The 22349-nt window shown below is 36.6% G+C and overlaps 1 protein-coding gene across 1 annotated transcript in view; it reads right to left on the bottom strand.

The window, feature by feature from the left end:
* The window catches only part of Srd5a2 (steroid 5 alpha-reductase 2), an 85422-nt gene that overhangs the window by 9316 nt on the left and 53757 nt on the right, over window positions 1-22349 (bottom strand). Inside the window, exon 2 of the mRNA XM_063230244.1 lies at window positions 529-692. Within this exon, the coding sequence (XP_063086314.1) occupies window positions 529-692 (164 nt within the window). The remainder of the gene's footprint in view (window positions 1-528; window positions 693-22349) is intronic.

Here is a 22349-nt window from a genome sequence, read left to right as displayed (position 1 = left end):
TAAGTAGTCATGTAAGAGTCCAGTTGGCACATGGTCTGGAGTTAGGCCACGGGCATTATACTGATGGACAGTGTGGAATGTGTGATACTAATAGGGATTAAGAATAATCTCGGAGCCAAAATACTGTACAAAGGACTAAATCCTCTTGGACTATAACTCCTCTTATCAAAAAATGGGGGGGGAAGAATTGAAGATCTTTGTCTTCAATTATTTTAGATAAGGTGGTCAGGAACAGTCTCTGAAAAGGTGGAAATTGAGGAAGAAAAACAATGATTTTCAACACAGCAAGACACCACGGGGACTAGAAAACGAAATGAAGTAGATGGAGATAGAAAGCGGGTCGTGAAGCTGGAAAGGCCAAGAACATCTGAACAATCTCTGCGGCTATGGTACAGAAAACGACCTAGGCAGGGAGTGAGAGGATAACGGGGTCACCAGGAGGTTAAGACGGGGAGAGGCAATGACGATTTACACTCAAAGAAGCGATGTTAGCTGGCAAGTGAGTGGGGAATGGCCAGGTTCACTTACCCAAGCTAAACCGAACATCTGTGTACCACTCTTGCAGGTACTCTGCACAGTAAATGAGATAGTAGCTTTGAAGGAGTCCATTGCCAATGCAGAAGACTATTCCTCGGAGAAGGAAGGAGGCTGGATAGGGCGTTCCTCTAGTGAGAAGTGAGTAAATAAAAGTCCTGGGGTATAAGGAGGTGGAGGAGGAAGAGGTTAGTATTCATTGTCAAACAAAGAAAAGCAGAAAATATAAATCAAACAATAAGAAGGAGATGTTCAAACAGAAAACTATATTAAGCTATGGTTAGTTTTTCCGGAAATCTGTTCAATTAGAGAACATTACTATCTGGTTCTAGAGCAATCATTTACGCTATTTTTTTTTCTAGTTTTATAAAAATCCATAATAGCTACTATTTAGTGTCTTATTATTTTTTTCACAATAGCCATCCAATAAATTAAATATGCTTCCCATAATTCTAGAAATAGAACACAGCAGAATGGCTCTTTGAGAGCAGTTTCTTGACTATATGCCATTCTATAATGTTTTTCTAACATGGTTGCTTACTGATACTATAGAAAGTAGACTGCAGGAAACCTTGAGAAAAGAGCTACTTAGTCATACAGGGAGTTTAGAAATCTATGTGAATAGCATAATGGATAACTATCAAATAAACACCCAAACAGCTAGTAGCTAAAAAGCAGAACATGCCAGATGTGGTGGTGTGTGCCTGTAATCTCTGCACTTGGGAGGCTGAGGCAGGAGCATCACTGCAAGTTTGAGGACAACCTGGGCTACATAGTGAGTTTAAGGCTAGCCTGGACTACATAGCAAGACCCTATCTCAAAAAAAGCAAAATATTCAAAACAAACAAACATAGAAGTGGAACATACCATCACTCTGGGACACCTGTGTGCCCTCCCTGTCCACAGAACCAGCTATATGAGATAACAACTCATGTTATCTCATGATAACAACCCCAGAGATAACAACTATATGTTTTTGTTTTTTTGTCTTTTTGAGACAGGATCTCGCTATGCAGTTCAGGCTGGCCTTGAGCTCACTTTGTAGCCCAGACTGGACTCGAACTTGCAACGATCCTCCTGCATCAGCCTCCTGAGTGCTGGGATTAGAGGCACGAGCCACCACGCCCGGCTAACTATATGTATTTTTATAATAAATATTTTCTTTCATTTTTTTTACAACTATACCATAATTGTACGCATCCTTAAAAATACAGTTTATTTTAACTCCTAAGTAAACAGAGGTAGTTTGATCTTGGGACAGAGTCAAAAGCCAAGAGCTAACCATGCTCACTGGGAACCACTAAAAAGTATATAGTAACTAAAGACATCTACATACTAGCAACAAAGCTTGCCACTATGATCAGCTCACAAGCTTCAATGCAAAAACACAAATAAGGAGCCAGGACTTAGCCCAGTGGCATGAGTGCTTGCCTAGCAAGCACAAGGTCGTGAGTTCAATACCCGGTACCAAAACACACATACACACACAAATAAAAATTAGACACATAAGAAAAGCCAACAGAATGCACCCCAAAACTCCCAAGTCCCCCAAAGTTGATCCATGTAGCCTCTGATGTGATGAAACCAAAAAACACATAGCCATATTATTCTAAAGTGTTAAAAGAAAGATAATAAAACAGATGAATGAGGTGTTCCCCAAGCCCACAGAAAGTACAGGTAAACAGATAACAGGCCAAACAAAAGGATCAGAATCTATAGGACTAAGTGATTAAAAACCTGGTCAAACCAAACAAAATGATTCAAAACACGAATAATCAGCATAGAAAGGAATTAGAGTCCACAAGAGGATTCCAAATAAAAAATCAGAAGATTAAAAATTCAGTCAAAAATGGACATCAGAAGTAACCAATGTGGAGACAATCACATAACTCAGACAGGGAAATAGTCAATGGAGAGAAAGATACTTTTAAAATAAAAGAGAACATTACAGGTGGACCCAACAGTTTCCAGACGAGACAAATGACACTAATCTAAGATGAATTGGAATTGGTCAAAAATCAGAAGATAGCACAAATGCCATAACAACTTACTTACTGAAATAATAGCAGAAAACGTTCCAAATGAGGGAAAAGAATTAAACATACAGACAAGTGAGGGGTATAGAATGCCAAACAGCCACAGTCAGAGAAGAATCTCCTACAATACATCATACTCAAAATTTCAGAAGTCCAACACCAGAACAGAATCTTAAAAGCAGCTAGAGAAAAACAACAAATCACTTATAAAGGTAAAACCATTAGGATCAGGACACACTTCTCAACAGAAACAAAGTCCAGTAGAGTTTGGAGTAAAGTGTTTCAAGCCCTAAAACAAACAAACAAACAGTTTCCAATCTGGGCTAACATATCCTACAAAAACATCTTTCAAATTTACTGGAGAAATCAGATATCTTCAAGATAATGAACACCTAAAGAAATTCATAATCACCAATCAGAACTCCAAAAAAAGTCTCAAGGATATACTAAAAAGAGAAAAGGAATCTAGTGATGACAAAGACCTAATAGAATAAATGCACTAGATAAGGTGAACAGTTAAGAGGAAGGAGAGAGGAAATAAGCAACAAGAAAATAAGGCAGGGACAGAAATGTCAAACCTGTCAGTAAGAACACAGTGTGAATGTCCCAGTACCTGCATCAGAACACACAGATCGGCAAAATGGATCAAGACACAAATTCCAGTGGAATGCTGAACACATGAAACACATTTAATCCAAATTCATAGACTCAGAATAAAAGAATGAGAAAATATTCCATGAAAATGGTAACATGAAAAATAGCAGGTATAGCTACCCTATGTTCAGACAGACAAAGTGGCCTTCAAGCCAAAAATGATCAAAAGAGGCAAAGAGTAAAGATACTGGTTAAGGGAACAATCCAACAGGAAAAAAATAACAATTATTAACATGTTATACACTGAACAACAGCACACTGAACTCCATAAAACAAGTATAACTGAACATATAAGATTAGATAAACAGCAACATAATTATAGTAGAGGACCTCAATAACCTCACTGTCACAAATAGGCAAATCAACTAGTCAAAAATCAACAATAAATATCAGTTGAACCACACTTCTTGACAAATGGATTTAATAGATATATACAGAATATTCCACCCAACAACAGACATATTCTTCTCAGTAGTACATGAAATTTTCTCCAAAATAGAGCACATGCTAACTAATAAAGCAAGTTTAAGTATGTGCAAAATCATTAAAATTATATTATGCATACCAGATCATAGTTCAATGAAACCAGAAATCAATGACAAAAAGAAAATACATAAAGTACGCAAACTCATGGAAATAAACACTCTTAAAATAATCAATGAAGAGCCGGGCATGGTGGCTTATGCCTGTAATCCTAGCACTCGGGAGGCTGAGGCAGGAGGATCATTGGGAGTTCGAGACTAGTCTGATCTCACTGAACAAAGTGAGTTCAAGGCCAGCCTGAAATGCATAGCGAGACCCTGTCTCAAAAAGACCAAAAAAAAAAAATCACTGAATCAGAAAAAGTCAAGAAATAAGACAATTTCTAGAACTAAGCTATAATGTTAGTACAACATACCAGAACTTATGGTACACAATGAAAGCAATTTGAAGAGCCAAGTTCATAGCTGAGAATGCTCACAAAATTATCACAAAAACAGAATGAACCCAAATAAATAACCTAATTCTATACCTCAAGATTCTAGAAAACAAAGACAATCCAAATCCAAAGCTAATACAATGAAGGAGATTACAAAGATCAGTACAGAAATCAATGAAATTGAGGCAAAAAAAAATACAAGGAATCAATGATTTGAAGAGTTGATTCTTTAAAAAAATGACCAGAGTAGACGATCAAATAGATGAGCAAAATAAGCCAATCTAGCCAAAAAAGAGATAAAAGACCCAAAACAATTCAATTAGAATTGAAAAAGGTGAAATCATAACAGACACTACCAGAATCAATTATATCATTAAGAAATATTTTGCAAATCTGTACACCAATGAATTGGAGAATTCAAAAGAAACTGGTAGATTCCTAGAGACATACAAATTATCAAAATTGAATCAAGAAGACATTAAAAACTGAATAATAACAGGCAATGAAATTGAAGCGGTAATAAAAATATTAAGCAAAGTCAGGTCTGGATGGATTCACTGCTGAATTCTACAAAAACCTCAGAATATCTGACACCTATATTCCTCATATTTCATGAAATTGAAAGAAAAGACGTACTCCTAAATTTATTCCTGGAAGCTAGCATTACTATGATTTCAAAACCACACAAGGATTCAACAACAAGAACAAAAGAACTATTGGTCAGTCTCTTTTATGAACATACATGAGAAGATCCTCAATGCAATACTGCAAATAAAATGCAATGAATCATCAGAAAAATTGTACCTGATGAGCAAGTAGGCTTAATTCCACAAAGACTGTTCCACTTACACAAATCAACAAATGTAATATGTCACATAATTGGAAGCAGAGACAAAATCACATGATCATCTCTAGAAACAGAAAACACCTTTGACAAAATCTAATCCCTTTCATTAAAAAAATCCTATATGGCATAGGTATAGTAGGACCTTATCTCAACCTGATAAAAACACTATGACAAAGCTACTTCCCACATTAGATTAAATGGGGAAAACAAAGCTTTTGCTCTAAGATCAGGAAAAGATAAGGATGTCCACTAACACCACACCTGTTCAACATAGTACTCATAAAACAAGATCAAGTAGACAAAAATAAAACAAGAAAGAAAGAAAGATAGGGATATGCAAGGAAAAAGTCAAACTATTATTATTTTTGCAGTTGATATGATGCCTAAATAGAGGGACCCCAAAATCCACCAAACATTTAAAATTAACCAAATTCATCAACATAACAGGACATAAAAATCAACACACAGATCAATAGCATTCCTATGCACCAATAACGAGCCCACTGAAAAAGACATTAATAAATGAAGTACTGTTCACTGTAGCACCAAGAAAAATTAAATACTTAGGAATTAAGCTAAGGAATTTTTTTAAACCTACAATAAAATACAGTGTTTTGAAGAAGAAGATCAAAGAGAACATCAGAGAGTGGAAAGATATCTTCTGCTTCTGGATAGCCAGAATGAATTCAGTCAAAATGGCCCTTCTCCAAAACTGATACACAGAGTTAAGCCCAATCAAAATACTGACAGCATTCTTCACGAAGCTGGAGAAAACAATCCAAACATTTATAGAGAACAAGAACAGATCTGATGCAGCAAAAACATTCTGGATAGCAAGAACAAAGCTGGAGGCATCACAACCCCATATGTGAAGTTATAAAAGATGCTGATAAAAACAGCACAGTACAAGAATAGACACGAGGATCAATGGGACAGAATAGAGGATGCAGAAACAAGAGAGGCACATTGAACTACTTGATCGTTGACAAAGAGACCAAAAACATACAACAGAAAGACACCCTCTTTAATAAATGGTGATGGGAAAACTGGTTATCCACACGCAGAAGACTGGGTCTGGACTCATATCTCTCACAATGGACTAAACTAAAATCAAAATAAATCAAAGAACGAATGTTAAAATGAAAACAACCTGATGGAAGATAAGATAGGTCAAACTACTGGAGTTATAGGCATAGGCAAAGATTTTCTGAACAGAACACCAGTTGCACAGGAAATGCTACCTAGAATCAGTGAATGGAATTATATCAAATTAAAAGGTCTTTGCACAGCAAAAGAAACAGCCAATGGAGTGCAAAGACAACCTACAGAACGAGAAAAAAATTGCCAGCTATTCCCCATACAGAGGACTAATGTCTAGAACATATAAAGCACTCCAAAAAATTAGATACCCCCAAATATAACACCCTGTTATGGTTTGATAACTAGTGGTCAACTTAACGCCAGCTGGATTACATCAGCATGCATTGAGAGAAGATGCTCCACCTGAGGAGGGCTGCCAGGATAAATAGGTGGAGAAGAAGAGCAGTGTGGAGAGGGATTGAGGCGTTATGGAGGCATTGTTAGTTCTCCTACAAGTTGCTGTCTGAGCTGTTGGATCCCCTAGAGAAGCTTTGGTCTTCACATCAAGCATTGCTTCCTGGCTCCAGAGGGGAAGACATGTGCTGCCTGGTCTCCAGGGTGAACTCCTCACGCTGCTTCCTGGCACGTTCCCGACTGTGCTTGTCGTCGGAGGAGCTCGGGGCCTCCGTGTTGCTGAGGACAGTTGTGGTTCCTTTCAGGACAGCCCCGTTCTTTGTTGTGAGTGTGACTTCTCAGCTCCAGTGTAGAACCCTCATCCCACTAGCACAGCTCCTTCATCCTGCTGGCATGGACTTTCTGGCTTCCACCGCTGACCCTTGGGTCTTCCCAGCACGAATCCGTAAAAGAGACTGGCGTGAGTCCTTGTGGGCCCTGGACTTCCAGTTGGACTCGTGGAGGCATTGTCCTGAGCTCTGGGTGTTTTTATCTGGACTCATGTGGGACATTGCCGTGGGGTTTAGGCTCTTGACTTAAATAATCTATGTCTTTGGTGTTGTGGATAGATTTCCTGCATTCTCCTGTGTTAACTTTCAGTGACCATTATAAAAATATTATAAACTCCATGTCCTGACCTGAGTTGTTCTCTGTGTAATAACCCCAGACTACAACACACCCAGTCAAATAATGTGCAAATGAAATACACTTCATTAAAGAAGTGGAATGTTAACATTTCTAGCCTATCAAGAAATGCAAATCAAAACAACATAGATACCATTTTACTCCAGAAAAAATGGCCATCATCAAAAATCAAATAATAAATTCTGGTGAGGCTGCAGAGGGAAGGACCTCTTCTACATATCTAGTGGGTAGGTAAGCTAGTACAAACCTATGGAAATCAGTATGGCGGTTCCACAAAATTCTGAAACTAAAAATTCCATTCGACCCAGTTATTCCTCTTCTAGATACCTTCTCAAAAGAGTCAAAAACATCATATTACAGAGATATATGCATGCCAGTGTTTATAGTAATGTGATTCATAATAGTTAAATCTTGGATGCTGCCTATATGTCCATCAAGAGGTAAATGGGTGAAGAAAATGTGACGCATATAGTGCTCTGCCATAAAGAAAGATAAACTTGAGTCATTCATAGAAAAATGGATGCACCTTGAGACCATAATGTTAAGCAAGGTAAGCGAGACACACAAGCTTAAATATTACATGGTTTCTCTTACTTGAGAAGCCCATCGTGTAAAGAGCAAAAAAGAGATAAATAACGGAAGATGGTGGGGGGACTAAGACATGGAACAAAGGAAGGAAGGGGGGCAGAGGGGAAGGGGGTGAAAACATGAATTAAGATGTGTGGCAGGTACATGTACCAGCTTGCCACAAGGAACATAAATATATGTACTGTAAACATTGATTAATAAAAATAATAATGAAGTGTATATTTTTAATTTATTTCTAATTCCTCATGAATAGAATCATACTCTGTGATCCCTAAAGTAATCTTGAACATCTTGTGGTACTCACTGTTATGCGTGAAGCTAAGTATATTTCTGTGTACAGCTATTGTTCATTGATTTTCATCGCTCTGAGTCATTCTCACGGGTAAGCATACTGTTTCTGCTTATTCATCTCACTTCTTTAACCTTGATGAGTATTTGGATTGTTTTCACTCTGAGATTGTTCTGTTGTAACTCTGAACATTCCCGCTATCCTAATGATTTTCTTTCATTTTTAAACTTTTGATACATTTACAGTTTGTTTTGTTCCAAGACGTTAGATTAAAAATCCAATTTAATTTTTCCTGGTGCTAACAAGTTTAGTAGCTGTCTCTTTTGGTATGCATTACCATTTAGCGCTATACACTAAATGACCAGATATTTTGGTCCTTCCTGTAGATTCTTGATTCTGCCCATTTGTTTATTGCTAGATCCACACTGGTTCTTGTTATAGTAGATACACAGAACATACTCTGATCCTTTTCACCCCTTCCTCCTCCCTCTTTTTCCCTCCTCCTTCTTATTCCCTCCCTTTTCTCTAATAGTCTTTCTTCTATTTCCATGTCAGCTTTATTTTTTATTAGAACACATTAGTAATAAAAGCCAAGGCATTTCATGCTGCCATATTTATACAAGTTTATAATATACTTACATCTATTTCACCCCATCCACCCCTCTTTTCCCTTCCCCCTTCTTTTCCTCTTCTATTTTATGTCCCTTCTCTGCTATTTTCATTTTTTGAGATTTCACATATGAGAGAAAACATGCAATGTTTGTCTTTCTGGTATTTTTTTCACTTAACATGATGATCTCCAGTTCCCTCCTCTTGCAAATGGCATAATGTTATTCCTTATAATGGCTGGATAATACTCCACTGTCTATACATACCACCTTTTAAAATTCATGTATCTGTTGACAGCTACATAGGATAATTCCATAGCTTAGCTACTGTGAGTTGGGCTGCTATGGGTATGCAGCTATCTCTACAGTGGCTGACTTTATTTCTTTGGGGAATATACTAGAGTGCTATAGCTACAACAGAAATGAGCTCTACTTTCATTGTTTTTAGGAACCTGAGCACTGATTCCCATAGTGGCTGTACTGGTTTACATTTCCACCAGCAGAAGAGAAGGATTACTTTCTTCCCTTCTTCCCTGTATACTATCACTTACTATTTTTGTATTTTAGGTGATAGCCATTATGAAATGGAATTTGACGATGGTTTTGATTTTATTTTCCTAGTTGATGAAGAAATTGAACATTTTTTATATTTCTTGGTCATTTGTACTTATTTTGAGAACTATCTGATCATTCATTAACTGGATTATTTGGTTGTGGGTAGGGTTTTTCTGTAAGTTTTTTTGGGTTCTCTATGTATTCTGGATATTACTCTTGTTTTGGAAGAATAGGTGGCGAGGTCTTCTCCCATTCTGTAGGCTGTCTTTTCACTGTATTTTTTCCTTCCTTGGAGCCACACAATTTGAATCACTACAGTTTGTTTTCAAATATAACTTAATCCTAGACAGGGATATTCTCATTAAACATTTTGAGGAATTTTAAAGTTAACTCTGATTATTTGCTCATCTGAACTTGAAAATCAACTTGTGTCACATCAACTCACCTCTCAAATTTTTAAAAAGCTCTTAATTTAAAAATTAATTGAAAGAATGAAAATGGCAAAGGAAAGACTCCAAGAGCTGACTCTTCTATAAAGGCAGTATAAAATTGCCCCCCACAAAAAAAATCAGAAACATTTTTAGAATTCTGGATATGAACTACAGCCTTACCCCAGGTACATCTAGCTAAGAAAATGACTGAATATCAGTAAAAGGAGCAAGGTTTGTAACATTTTGATTTACCCTAATCCTGTATCCCACTCTCTAGCTCTAGGAAACTTAAGTCGACATTCCTGGGACTGGAGGTAGCAGGTCAGGAATAGAATGTTCTAGAACGGGAGCCTCATTCCCAAAGAATAGTCATTATTTTACCTGTCCAGTAGTTTCCCTGGAACCCCTTTTTCAAAGAACTTATGCTCATTTCATATCACTCACACTTACCAAGTGTAAATAGTTTTCAAAGAAAGAGGGCTTTTTCAGCATTTTGATAGTACAGTAGGTATCAGGAAGGGCAAACAATAGACTAACCAAAAATCCTAAAAGGAAAAACTGTGGAATGATATGCCTGTAGAGCATTAGATATATAGCATTCTCAAGAAAAGCTATAATGCTAAATTGGAATTGGAAATGTCAATAGAGATGCAGGGCCTTTAAAGTTGACCCACCCAGAGTTGCAGAAGTAAGGACATGCCAACTCAGCCAGTACATTGAGCATCTACATCATCATTTGTGAATATCATATTCAAAGAAGCATAGAGAAACAGGTAATTCCATGGTAGAGGCAGGGAAGATGCAAGGTATGTCAGAGATGTTTTATTACACTGGAAATAAGGAAAGAATTGAAGATTTAAAAAAGAGGGCCATCAAAACTACATCTATTTTCTCTCATTTTTTTAATTAAGGGAAAACTAAATTAAAAATAGCAGGACATATTATAGTAACTTTCTTGGTTTTCCTATTAACCTGATTTGAACCCCAATATTGTTCTCCCCAATCTTGTTCTGTCTGATTATTCTATATTCTATTTTGTTTGATAGTATCAAGTTTGAGAGTATAGGCAACCATTTTGAAGGCAATAAGATATACTATGATGCCCATTATGGTTTGACTATTATTCTTTTTTTGAAGTCCTGCAAGGTCTTCAGTGTAGGTTTTATTGGTCTTGTTCTTTCTGTTTTGATCGATTTTATTATACCTGATTATATAGACAACTCAATTTAAAAATAGCAAGAGGCACAATGGTGACCACTTTTGATCACCTGGTATTCTATTTTTGCATCATGTGCTATGCCCACCCTTCTGTTCTAACTGACTCTGTTTTGCTTAGTCACGTTTGGTTTTATTCTCTTCCAAAAAAAGTAATAAGAACCGTGGGAGTAATAAAACCCAAAAAGTCTAATCATTATTGTAAAAAAGAAAGGAAAGGAAGGTGGACTAAGGGATATAACCGCAGGTACATTTGAGTGTGTAGGATTGAAAACCATATTACTGAGCTTTTGTTGGATCATTGAACAGAACTGTCTCCAATTTCACTGTATGAATGTCCACTTTATATGCTTTAATTTTGTGATTTAGTCAACTGTTCCTGGGAAGATAATATGTAACCTATTAACTGGTGATTTCTTACTGTATATTTTTTTCTTGAAATACTGTATTATTTGTACCCTTTTACTGCTTTGTTTTTTTATGTCCTTTCTTTTTTTCTCTTTAAATAAAAAAAGAAAAAAAAACTACATAGATACCAATTGCAAAAGAGTTCCGTTGGCCAAGTTTGTTACAAACTGGGTGTCAAAAAAAGAATAGTGAGTAGAGTTGATTAAAAACATCTAATAGATACTCATGAGTCCACTGTGATATATTAAAAATATATTTAGAAGATATTCACTACCATTAAAGGGCACTAGTAATACAAAATCACTGCTGTGATAAAATGTAACTAAAGGCACAATTAATATCCTATATTCCTACCTTCTTAAAAGGAACTATGGTTGTCATTTTAATTGATAAGTAAAAACCTCTTTTCAGAAGAATAACAGCAGATAAATGGAGACTAGATTTTAAAATTAGAAACCTATCCATCACAGGGTTCCAAAAGACTGAATGGTTTTTAGATAATTTCTTTTAAAAGGCTAGTAAGTATTAGAGAATGAAAGCATTAGGCTAAGATCAAAAATGATTAGACTTTTTTCTTTTCCTTTGGTTATTTGAGCATCACACAAGGTATCAAGGTAACATGAGCTATTTTTCCCCATATAAATTCATCCCTGCATAAAAGACAGGGATATCAAATCTGTGATAAAGCCATGACAAAAGGTTATGACCTGGTAGGTGAAGAAGGAGCCGTGGCAACATCTGTGTCTACTATACAATAGAAGAGCTTTTAAATTCTATGCTTGCCCACCCCCTACTCTGCCTCGAGAAGAAAATTCCCAACCCATTGCAGTGTGATGGGAAACAGCCCATCGCAATGGGAAATAGTACAAGTCACTTGAGATCTATGCCATCACATTGGAAGAGTGCAATTGTCCCCCTGTGATGGGGCCCACCCTGAGACATCCATTCCTCACTCTTCCCTCCAAATCTGCAAATCTAGGCCAGTGCATTGCAATCTACAGTCTCCTCAGTGTTGCTTTTAAGTTTGACAGTTGCCTAGATGACATAGGGCATTGGCTACCAACAGTTCGTGACACTTGGGGCTGTCACTCTGAGTCTCAATTCCTCCTGTTTCTTTAATTCATGAAGAAGCACACTGGCCTTGTAAGGCTTTAACCCTAACCCAATACACAGTAACAGATGAATTCGCCAGGGGAATATGACTCACAAACTAAAATAATCAGACATCTGAGAAGTGTAACCACTGGAAAATAATCAGCAACATATAAAGCATAAATAATAGATGTAATCAATAAATATGGAACAGCATATATGAATAAAGTAAAAGTCTCAGAACAATTTTAAGTAAGCTCAGTAAGAATCCTCAGAGAAACATCTCTTTCAAGGAAGGAAAAAAGTCACTTTAAAAGGAACTAAACAAAAATACAAGATATGAAGAATGCAATAGCTAAAATAAAGAACATCATACTTGGCACAAATAGCAAATACTCTGGAGTAAACAGATGAAGAAATAACCAGTTACTGGGCAGTTCAGAAGTCATGCAGGAAAGAGATGACCGAGCATCTGTTAGTTTTTAGAATTTAAAAAACTTTACGGTTGTAAAACATTTTTTAGGTCCCAGAAATTTAATAGTAGAAAAGACCACAGCAATATTCAACATTTCACTTAGAGAAGTTGAGTAAAACGAGGGTTAGGTTATAAAGTAAATTACAAAGTAGAGTTAAGACTATAACACATATCGAGGATGTTATGCCGTTTTCTTGGGTTTTTGTTTTGTTGTTGTCAGTGTTGTTATCATTGTTGTTGTTGTGGTTATTGTTTGAGGGTCTCTCTGTGCAGCTCAGACTGGCCTTGAACTCGCTATGTAGCCTAAGCTGGCCTCAAACTCATGTGAGTTCTCCTGCTGCAGCCTACTGAGTGCTAGGATTACAGGCATGCACTACCGCGCCTGGCTGGCATCACACTGGTTTTAAGACTAAAGACAGAGTGATAGATTTTTAGAGGTAAAATCTTTTTCTCAAACTCTTTTAATTTTATACATGAGAAAAATAGGACCAGAGATGTTAAACTAGGGCCCAAGATCGTAGAGCCAATTGGTAGAGTAAGAACAAGTCCAAGGTCTTCTGATAAGCCTGGACCTACATACTAAACATTTCTAATCACTTCTAAATTGACCTTTTTATTTTTTTATTTAAAGAAAAAAAAAACAGAAAAAGGTGGAAATAATACATAATTTCAAAAAATTTAATAAGAAATTACTAGTTGATAATTACATATTGTCCTCTTACAAATAGGTGTTCAAGTTACAAAAGTGAAGCATACAAAGTGGATATTCAAACAGCAAGACTGCAAACAGCTCTGTTCAACTATCCAACAAAAACTTAGTAATATGGTTAATGATCCTATACACTTAAATATACATGCAGTTATATCCTTTAGAGCACTTTCTTTTTCTCTCTTTTTTACAATAGCAATTGGGTTTTATTACTCCTATATTCCTTATTACTTTTTATGCTAGAGACACAATATATTTATATATATGATTCTTATTTATTTCACTAAAGAGGAGAGCCTGAAGTTGTCTCCATTTGCCTATGAAGGCCTCTAGATCATCCTTTTTTATAGCTCAGTAATATTCCATTGTATTAAAAAACCATATCTTTTTCATCCACTCTGCAGTTGGTGGGCATCTTGGTTGTTTCCAAGATTTAGCTATTACAAATTGTGCTGCTATGAATATGGGTGCATATTTATCACTGTGATATGACCTTTTCAGTTTTTCTGGGAAAATACCCAGGAGGGGAACAGCTGGGTTGAATAGAACTTCCAATCCCAGTCTTCTGAGAATTCTCCATACTGATTTCCATAGTGGTTGCACCAATCTACACTCCCACCAAGAGTGGAGCAGTATTCCTTTTTCCCTGCAGTCTCGCCAACATTCGTTATCAGTTGATTTCTTGATGGCAGCCATCCTTTCTGGAGTGAAATGAAATCTCATTGCCGTTTTAATTTGCTGAATTGAAATTTTTGAAAGATGGATTGTCACACTCAAAAAAGGATTTCTACAGCCATGGATTTAGCTCAGCAGCACTACCTAGAGAGCACGTGGTCGTGAGTTCAATCTCCGGTACCAAAAAAAGAAAAAAAAGTCCTAGAGCTAAGTAAACTTGGGTTCTGTTATATTAAGCAAAATTTAACATGCTTGTACCTTCAAGCTTCAACATACTTAGCTAAGTCTACAGTGATTATCTTAAAATGGAGACTCTAGGGAGTCCCAGTTCCCAGAACTACAACTCTACTCTGAACCTTACTTTCCAAAACACAGCTGGTAATCTGTGCAGATGACTGATTCCTGAAGCTCTGAAAACTGCTATGATTTAAGCAAATCCATCCAAATTTCATGTGTTACAAACCAAACCGTCAAATTCATATATTAATTATATTTGCAGGTAGGACCTGTGGAATATGATTAATTTAATGGATAAATTAATCTACTCATGGATTTATAAGCTATCCGAGGAGTGACATTTTTAATAAAAATAGCTCTCTATCTTGCCATGGGATGCCTTCTGCCATATCATGATGCAGAAAGAAGGCCCTCACCAAATGGTAAACAGATGTTCCTCTCTCTCTCTCTCTCTCTCTCTCTCTCTCTCTCTAGCTAAGCTCACAGTCTCCAAGCATTCATCTGATCACTTGTAGACAACAAAGAGCAAGGTCTGGAGACTATCACAGATAACACAGTAGCATTTTAGATATGAACTCTAATGGTTTGTGCCTAGATGCAGCCCCCCTGAAGCTTCAGGTGGTCACTCATGGGGCACAGGCTTCTCAGAGGTGACTAAATCTAGAGTTTGTGATTGATTCATGGTCCTCTGTTAGGATTAAGGATGTAACTCTTACACTCACCCTAAGGCTGGTTGCCTGCAGATAATATTCTGCCATCATGAACTGTTGGTCCTCTGCCATGTACCACCTGCCTGGGAGTTAACCTACTATGGAATGAAACTTCTACAAACTGTGAGCTAAATAAACCTTTCCCTTTTTAACTTTGGGTATCAAGTACTTTGTCTCAGGGAAGAGCAAAAAGTAACTAAGACTCTTTAGCTGCAGAGCCTGGAAGGTTTGTTTTTGATCCTCTCATGAGGCACAGGCAGCCTGAGAAAAACACTGGGCTCCAAGTCAGAAAACTTGGGTCATTGTTGCCTTATCTGCAGATCTGATGAAAATTCCTTCCCTGGAAACTTCCAATACTGATGATGTAAGCATCAAATTAAGTATCTACATAGCAGCACATTTTAACCTGCAAAATCACTGGCAAAAGACATATATACATGTTGTATTACATGTGAATAAAACTATAGAGATCTAAATTATCAAGATGGTCTTAAGGAACTTCAGTTTCCTCCTTAATAACAGAAATTCCACACCTTTTCTCTCTATGTTAAACATTACCAACCCTGTTGGAACAGAAAGGTACCTAGATGTGTTCAGGACATGAAACTCCTCCCTCTGCCATTCAGTCTGGATTGTGGAAACCTTCCATGGTCTGTACTAAGGAGCTGAAGAGGAAAGAAAGGTCCACTTCTTGTGCTGCCTCCCTGAAAACTAAAGGCTACCTGCTTTTTCCTCTCCCCTTAGATCTCTCAGGCCCTTCAGTCACTTGCAGCGTTGCTGTTACTCCACTCAATCACAATAGTGCCTGCAACTCAATTCTTTGCATAAACAATTATCTTTACCTATTACTTTCCTCAAAATGCAAATATGCACACTAAAGATGAGAAAAATGCATCTCTACTAAGAACGTGCACAATGAAATTAGACTCAGGAATCTTTCCTTCTTCCCTGGAAGGAAATAAAACAGAAAGAAGACAAAATAGATCAAAAAAGCCTGGCTTAAAGAATTCTACAACTTCATAATTCTATGATCTTGGACAAACTTCTTCACCTACAAACAGGTTAATCATAACTATCCAATTGAATTATTGTAAAGATTAAATAATATGATATAAGGAAAATCTGACCCAGATTAATGCAAAATATTTGTTTCTCTTTACCTCCACATCACATGAGAGCTTTGAGGAATGAAAATAGTGTAAGTTCTCAGAGGGAAAGTGCCCTAGAAGGCTACACAGAGTCATTAAAATGGTTTTTTGCTCCCCAGTGTAGTGCTATCAGTGCCAACTATGCCTCCCAGATAAGCCCGGGAGATAAAATCCAAAGACCTAGGGCATGATGAAAATAGTCATACTTCCAAATTAAACCAGGTGCCCAGCCCATCTTTATTCTCTAGATCTTCTAAGTCTGAATGCAGTCAATAATCACTGCATCTCATCCAAAGGAGTATGTCTTAATTAGGGCAGGCTGGCCCTTGCAACTAATAATTGCAGAGTATCAGAGTCATAGAGGCTCATTTCCTGATCATGTCATGCCGCAGTATTGATACTTTGATCCAAAGTCATTCAGATCACAGGATCTACAAGGAACTTAGAGCTCTTGCCCAGGAGACAAAGGAAGAGAGTATGGAGGGTTGTGTATGTCTTCCTAAAGGTCTAACTTCAGGCTAAAAGTGGCATCAATCATTCCCAACCTCAACCAACTGCAAGGGAGACTGAAAAATGTAGCCTACAAAGTTTCCCAGTGGAAGAAGGAAAAGAAGTTGGGTGGACATAGGGTGTAGACAGAAGTCTGAGGAACTGATGCTGGTCTGATCTGAATAACTGCTGCTGGGAAAATGAAAGTATTCAAAGTATGTTGCAATGAGAAAAAAACAACTTAGAGAAAAAGAGAGTCACTTATCCCATTAAGCTGGAGAAGTGCATGGAGTTGTAGATGAATTCCCACCACCCCTCAGGACTCAGTTTCCCTAGCTTGAGACCAAATTTCTCTAATTCCTTCCCACACTTCTAATGTAAATTTTAATTATTTTGTGTTTATTTTAATCCAGAGACTGAAAATTACTCTGCAAATGCAAACTTTTCTATCACTGTTAAGTAAATATTCACATGCAGGGACTCTCATTGGAAAGGGTTAACTACAATTGCAAATCCAAATTAAAGCAAAGGGAAAAAAAACTTTGAAATTACACATCTTGCATAGACCAACTCATATTTAACTAAACCTTCTTCAAATATAAATGATATTGCTGAGATGTTCAAGTTAATTGAAGACTTCACTATATGAAATTTTAAACTTCATTGTCAATCAAAATTAATTCAAATTCTATATGTAAATGAAAAGTCTCCATGTATTATATTTAGCTATTCTGTGTAGTAATATATTTGTATTATTTTAGCTGTTCTGTAGAGTAATAACTATATATATTACATTTAGCTATCTCGCATAGTAATAACTCCTTCTTTGACTGTATCTTTTTAGCAAAACTGAGATATCTATGTTTGCTATTTCTGTCTTTTTATCTTTTTCTCCTCCCCCCACAGAAACAAATCTTGAAGAGATCACCAGACACCATCACATTTCCAAAAGCAACAGCCAATTTTCAATGCTCTTCTTACTTGAAAAGTTAATCACTCTTTCCTTCTGAAAATGCTTTGTTCTGTCTTCAGCACACCACACTCTCTTGGCTAGAAGCCTAGTTTGTGGTAGACCTTACCTGGGTTCAATCCACAGAACAAAAAACCCCGGAAGGTTTGATCCAGGGCCTCCTAACATAATTCTCAAATGCTCAGGTTACAATTTAAAATCATTTATCATCCCCCAAATGGGAAAGATCTGGAAATGGAGAAGAAAAATCAACAGATGCCAATATATCATATTATATAATTCTGAATATATGGAGGGGAAATATTTATTATAAGTGGAGACAATAAACAGATATAATAGGCAAGTTTTCTACACTCAAGTATAAAATGGCAATACTTGTAAACTATGAAGAGTCATGTATATGTAATATAATATAGTAACTACAGAAAAGCTATAGAATAGTCTCAAAATGCTATAGATAAATCAAAATGGGATTCTAAAACGTGTCCAAGTAACCTACAAAAAACAGGAAAAAGAGAAGAGAAATAAAAAGCAGAAAGAACAAAATAAAAACAAGAAAGTCAGCCCTAGGTGTCAATGATTACAATAAATATAAATGATCCAAACTCACCAATTAAAAGACAGAGTTGGCTGAGACATGACCAAACTAACTATAAGTCAACTACAAGAAAGTCACTGCAAACATACAGTATAGGAAGGCTGAAAGTAAACAAAGGATTAAAGAATGTATATAAACATTAATGAAGAAAGTATGAAGACTGTGGGAAGATAGCAAAGTAGGAAGTGCCAGGAAACTATTTCCCTCGTAGACAACACGTACTGGCAGGATCTGTCTAAAAACTATTTTGGAACTCTGGAGTCTATTGATAGCTTCCCACTTGAAAGGCACGGACATAATTGTGGTCAATTTCAATCAACTTCAGCTCTTAGCATCCTACTAGCTATCCAACTCCCTCTCCAGCCTTGTGACAGATATTTTTGTGAAGGTTTTTGGGTCATCCTGCAGGAAATAAAGATTTTTTCCTCTAAATATCAGGGATGTGTGATCAGATTACTGATTTCTACTTCCGGTCACAGAGATGCAAGACATGGTTTGTTATTGCTTGCTGCACCTTCCTCCATCTTTGCAAAACTCTCCCCCTTAGCTAAATTGACTTCCGGGACATTTAAAGGATCAGTACTCTATGTTATCCCTTTTATTTTCTCTTTTCTCCTTTTTGGGAGCCATATATTAAAGATGAAGATATTTAAAAGCAGCTAAATATATAGGGAAAATTAAAAAGCAAATGCTCATGACCCAGAGAAAATGCAGGGCAGAAGAACCTGAAAAATCTAATGATCATACATAGGCTAATGCTTCCCTCAGAATAGAAAAAAGAAAGAAAGCAAAAAGAAAAGAAAACAGATCCTAGGAAAAAGGAAGATTTCTGTTCCATAATTATTACATCATTAGATCAAATGTTCAGTTTTCAATACCAACAAGAAAAAATCATAAGGTGTTTAAAGAAAAATGAAAACATGGCCCATTCAAAGGAAAACTAAATAGAGAAACTCCCTGTGAAAAAGAATAAATGGCAGATCTGCTCAATAAAAACTATAAAACTGTTTTGAACATGCTCAGAGAACTAAAAGGAGATGTGGAAAACTCTAGAAAATGATTATGAGCAAAACTGAAATGTCAGTAAAGAGACTGAAAACCCCAAAAGAAAGTTCTGGAGCTAAAAACCCTGTAACTGAAATGAACAAACATTTCTCTAGAGGGATTCCAAAAGTGATCTGAGCAAAAAGAATCAGCAAACTTAAACAGAGCACAATGGAAATAATCACATCTGAGAAAGACAAAAGAGAAAAGGTTGGAACATAATGAACACAACCCAGGGAGGCTGGGAACACCATTAAAGAGATCATCACACACAGGGAGTCCCAGAAAAAGAGAAACAGAATGTGGTAAGAAGAATATTTGAAGACATAATGGCTGAAAACTCTCCAATTACTATAAAAGGTAGAAATATAAGGATCCGAGTTCAGTAGAATCCACAATGAACTCAGACTCACATGGACACAATCACCAGGCTTTCCAAAGATAAAAAGAAAATCTTGAAATCAGAAAAGAGAAAAAACTTTTCATGCGCAAAGAATCTTCAATAAGATTATGCACAGACTTCTCATCAGAAGTCTTACAGATCAAAGCCAGTGGGTTTTTTCAAAGTACTAAGAAACAAAAAAAAATCTGTCAACAAAGAATTCTGTATCTGGTAGGACTATACTTCAAATGTGAGGGAAAAATACAGACCTCAGATAGACAAAAGCTGAGGGAGTTTGCCATCATAGACACACTGCAAGAAATAAAGGAGAGTTCTACAACTGCTGAGCAACTAGAAGCCATGTAAAGGAATAAAGATTCAACAAAGATAAATACATGGGTGTCATAAAAGGTGGTAAACAATGGTGAGGACAGCACTTTTTATTTTCCACGTGATTTAGAACTGATACAGTTTTAAAAAACAGTTGTCTAAAAGGTGGTACTGTTGGTTTGTAATTCTTAATCTTGTTTTTACATAATTCAGGAGTATAATGCTTGTCAAAGAATTATTAGTTTATGTTATTGCCACAAGACATATAAAGTCATTTGTAACTTCAACAACCAAAAGGGCTAGAGAAAGGACTATTAAAGGATCCGTTTTTGTATGCTTTTGAAGTCAAGATGACATAAATTCAAATTAGAGCACTACAACTTTAGGATGTTAAGTGTAATCCCAGTGGTGTCTACAGAGAAAATAGCTACAGAATATATTCAACAGGAAGCAAGAAAAGAATTTAAACATTTCATTACCCCCTAAAAAATAACTAAATATAAAAGGAGACAGTATTAAAGGAAATAAGAGACAAAAAAAACTATAAGGCATAAAGAAAACAACTATCAAAATGACAAAATTCATTTCCTCCTAATCAGTAATTAAACTTGAATGGATTAAAACCTTTTAATCAAAAGGCAAAGATTAACAGAATTTTTTTAAGAGCAGAAATTATTTATTGAGAGAAAGAAAGAATCTGTCTGAGAAAGAGACAGAAGGGGTCCCAAGTGGGTTGCCAAAGATTCTGTATTTTCCAGGGATTTTTATAGAATAAAATCATGAAGTGAGGTCAGTCTAAGGTTGGGAAAAACTGGGAACTTGCAAGGCAGGTGGGCATGAGGTGGGACAGAGCTATGGTCAACCAATAAGTTTAATTGTTCAGGTAAAATTTACAAAGTCAGGGACAAATGAGGAAGCAAGTCACTATGGATCAGTGACTCTTCCAATAGGGAGGGGTGACTCCTGGCTTCTCCAGGTGATCCAGACTTAATCCCTAAGGATTATACTTAAGGGTGTGGGTGCATTTGTTTCTCCAAATGCAAATGGGCAATGACCGATCTGACTTCTTCAGGCTGCAAAGGGGAGTAGTTGTTGATCAGCAGTCAGAGATATTCTACAGAGGGTCTATCTAAAGGTCCTCGATAGACACCAGGCATTTTCATCTTGGGTGACTGTACAGCTTTAAGTCTGCGGGAGACAAAGCCAAAGAACCAATTAAACATACATGGCCCAAATAATATAATCAACAGGATAATTATGAGTATAGGTAACAAAGATTTCCACCATGAGGAGCTAGTACTGGCTTCCCATAAAGAGGAAAAGGATAAAGTCAGGGAAGTTTTAGAATCTGATGTCATTAATTTGTCATCTAATATCTTGAATAGTTATTGAAATATTAGCAAATGTTCAGGAATATACACACAGCATTCAGTTTTTACAACTGCACAAGTACCACCCTGTGCAATTAACAGAATTTTTAAATGATTCAAATATATGCTGCTTAAAAGAGATTCACATTAGCCAGAAATGGTGGCTGATGCCTTTAATTTCGGGAGATTGAGGCAGGAGAATCACTGTGAGCTCAAGACCAGCCTGGGTTACATGGTGAGTTCTAGGCCAGTTTGAACTACATAGTGAGACTAGAGAGAGAGAGAGAGACAGACAGACAGACAGACAGACAGAGACAGAGAGACAGAGAGAGACAGAGAGAATGAGATTCACTTTAGACCCAAGACCCAAATAGAAGAAAATAAAGGATGGAAGAGATATTTCATGCAAATAAAAATAAAAAGGAGCAGGGGGTGGCTGCATTAATAATGGTTAAAATAGACCAATTCAAAAAAAGGTTATGAGAGACAGAGTATTAATATTTTGGGGGGGTCCTGGGGATCAAATTCACGACCTCACACTTGCCAGGCAGGCACTTATGCTGCTGAACTAAATCCCCTAGCCCTTACTATTAATATTAAAAGGTTCTATAGAACAAGAAGATATAATTATAAGCATTTATATACCTAATGACACATCAAAATATGTGAAGCAAAAATTTTATTTAAGGAAAAATAGCTTTTCAATAGTAGTTAGAAAATTCAGAACCCCACTCTAAAATAGCATGACCAGACAAAACTTATTAAGTACTGATATATAGGACTTAACATAATAAGCAGACTAGATCCAACAGATATACCCAGAATACAGGAGTCAACAGCAGCACATACATTCTCCTT

The sequence above is a fragment of the Cavia porcellus genome, unplaced genomic scaffold, assembly GCF_034190915.1.
Source record: "Cavia porcellus strain 051 isolate PalLab524CR breed Dunkin Hartley unplaced genomic scaffold, mCavPor4.1 scaffold_1, whole genome shotgun sequence".
Lineage (NCBI taxonomy): Eukaryota > Metazoa > Chordata > Mammalia > Rodentia > Caviidae > Cavia > Cavia porcellus.
This window is presented reverse-complemented; position numbering and strand designations above follow the sequence as displayed.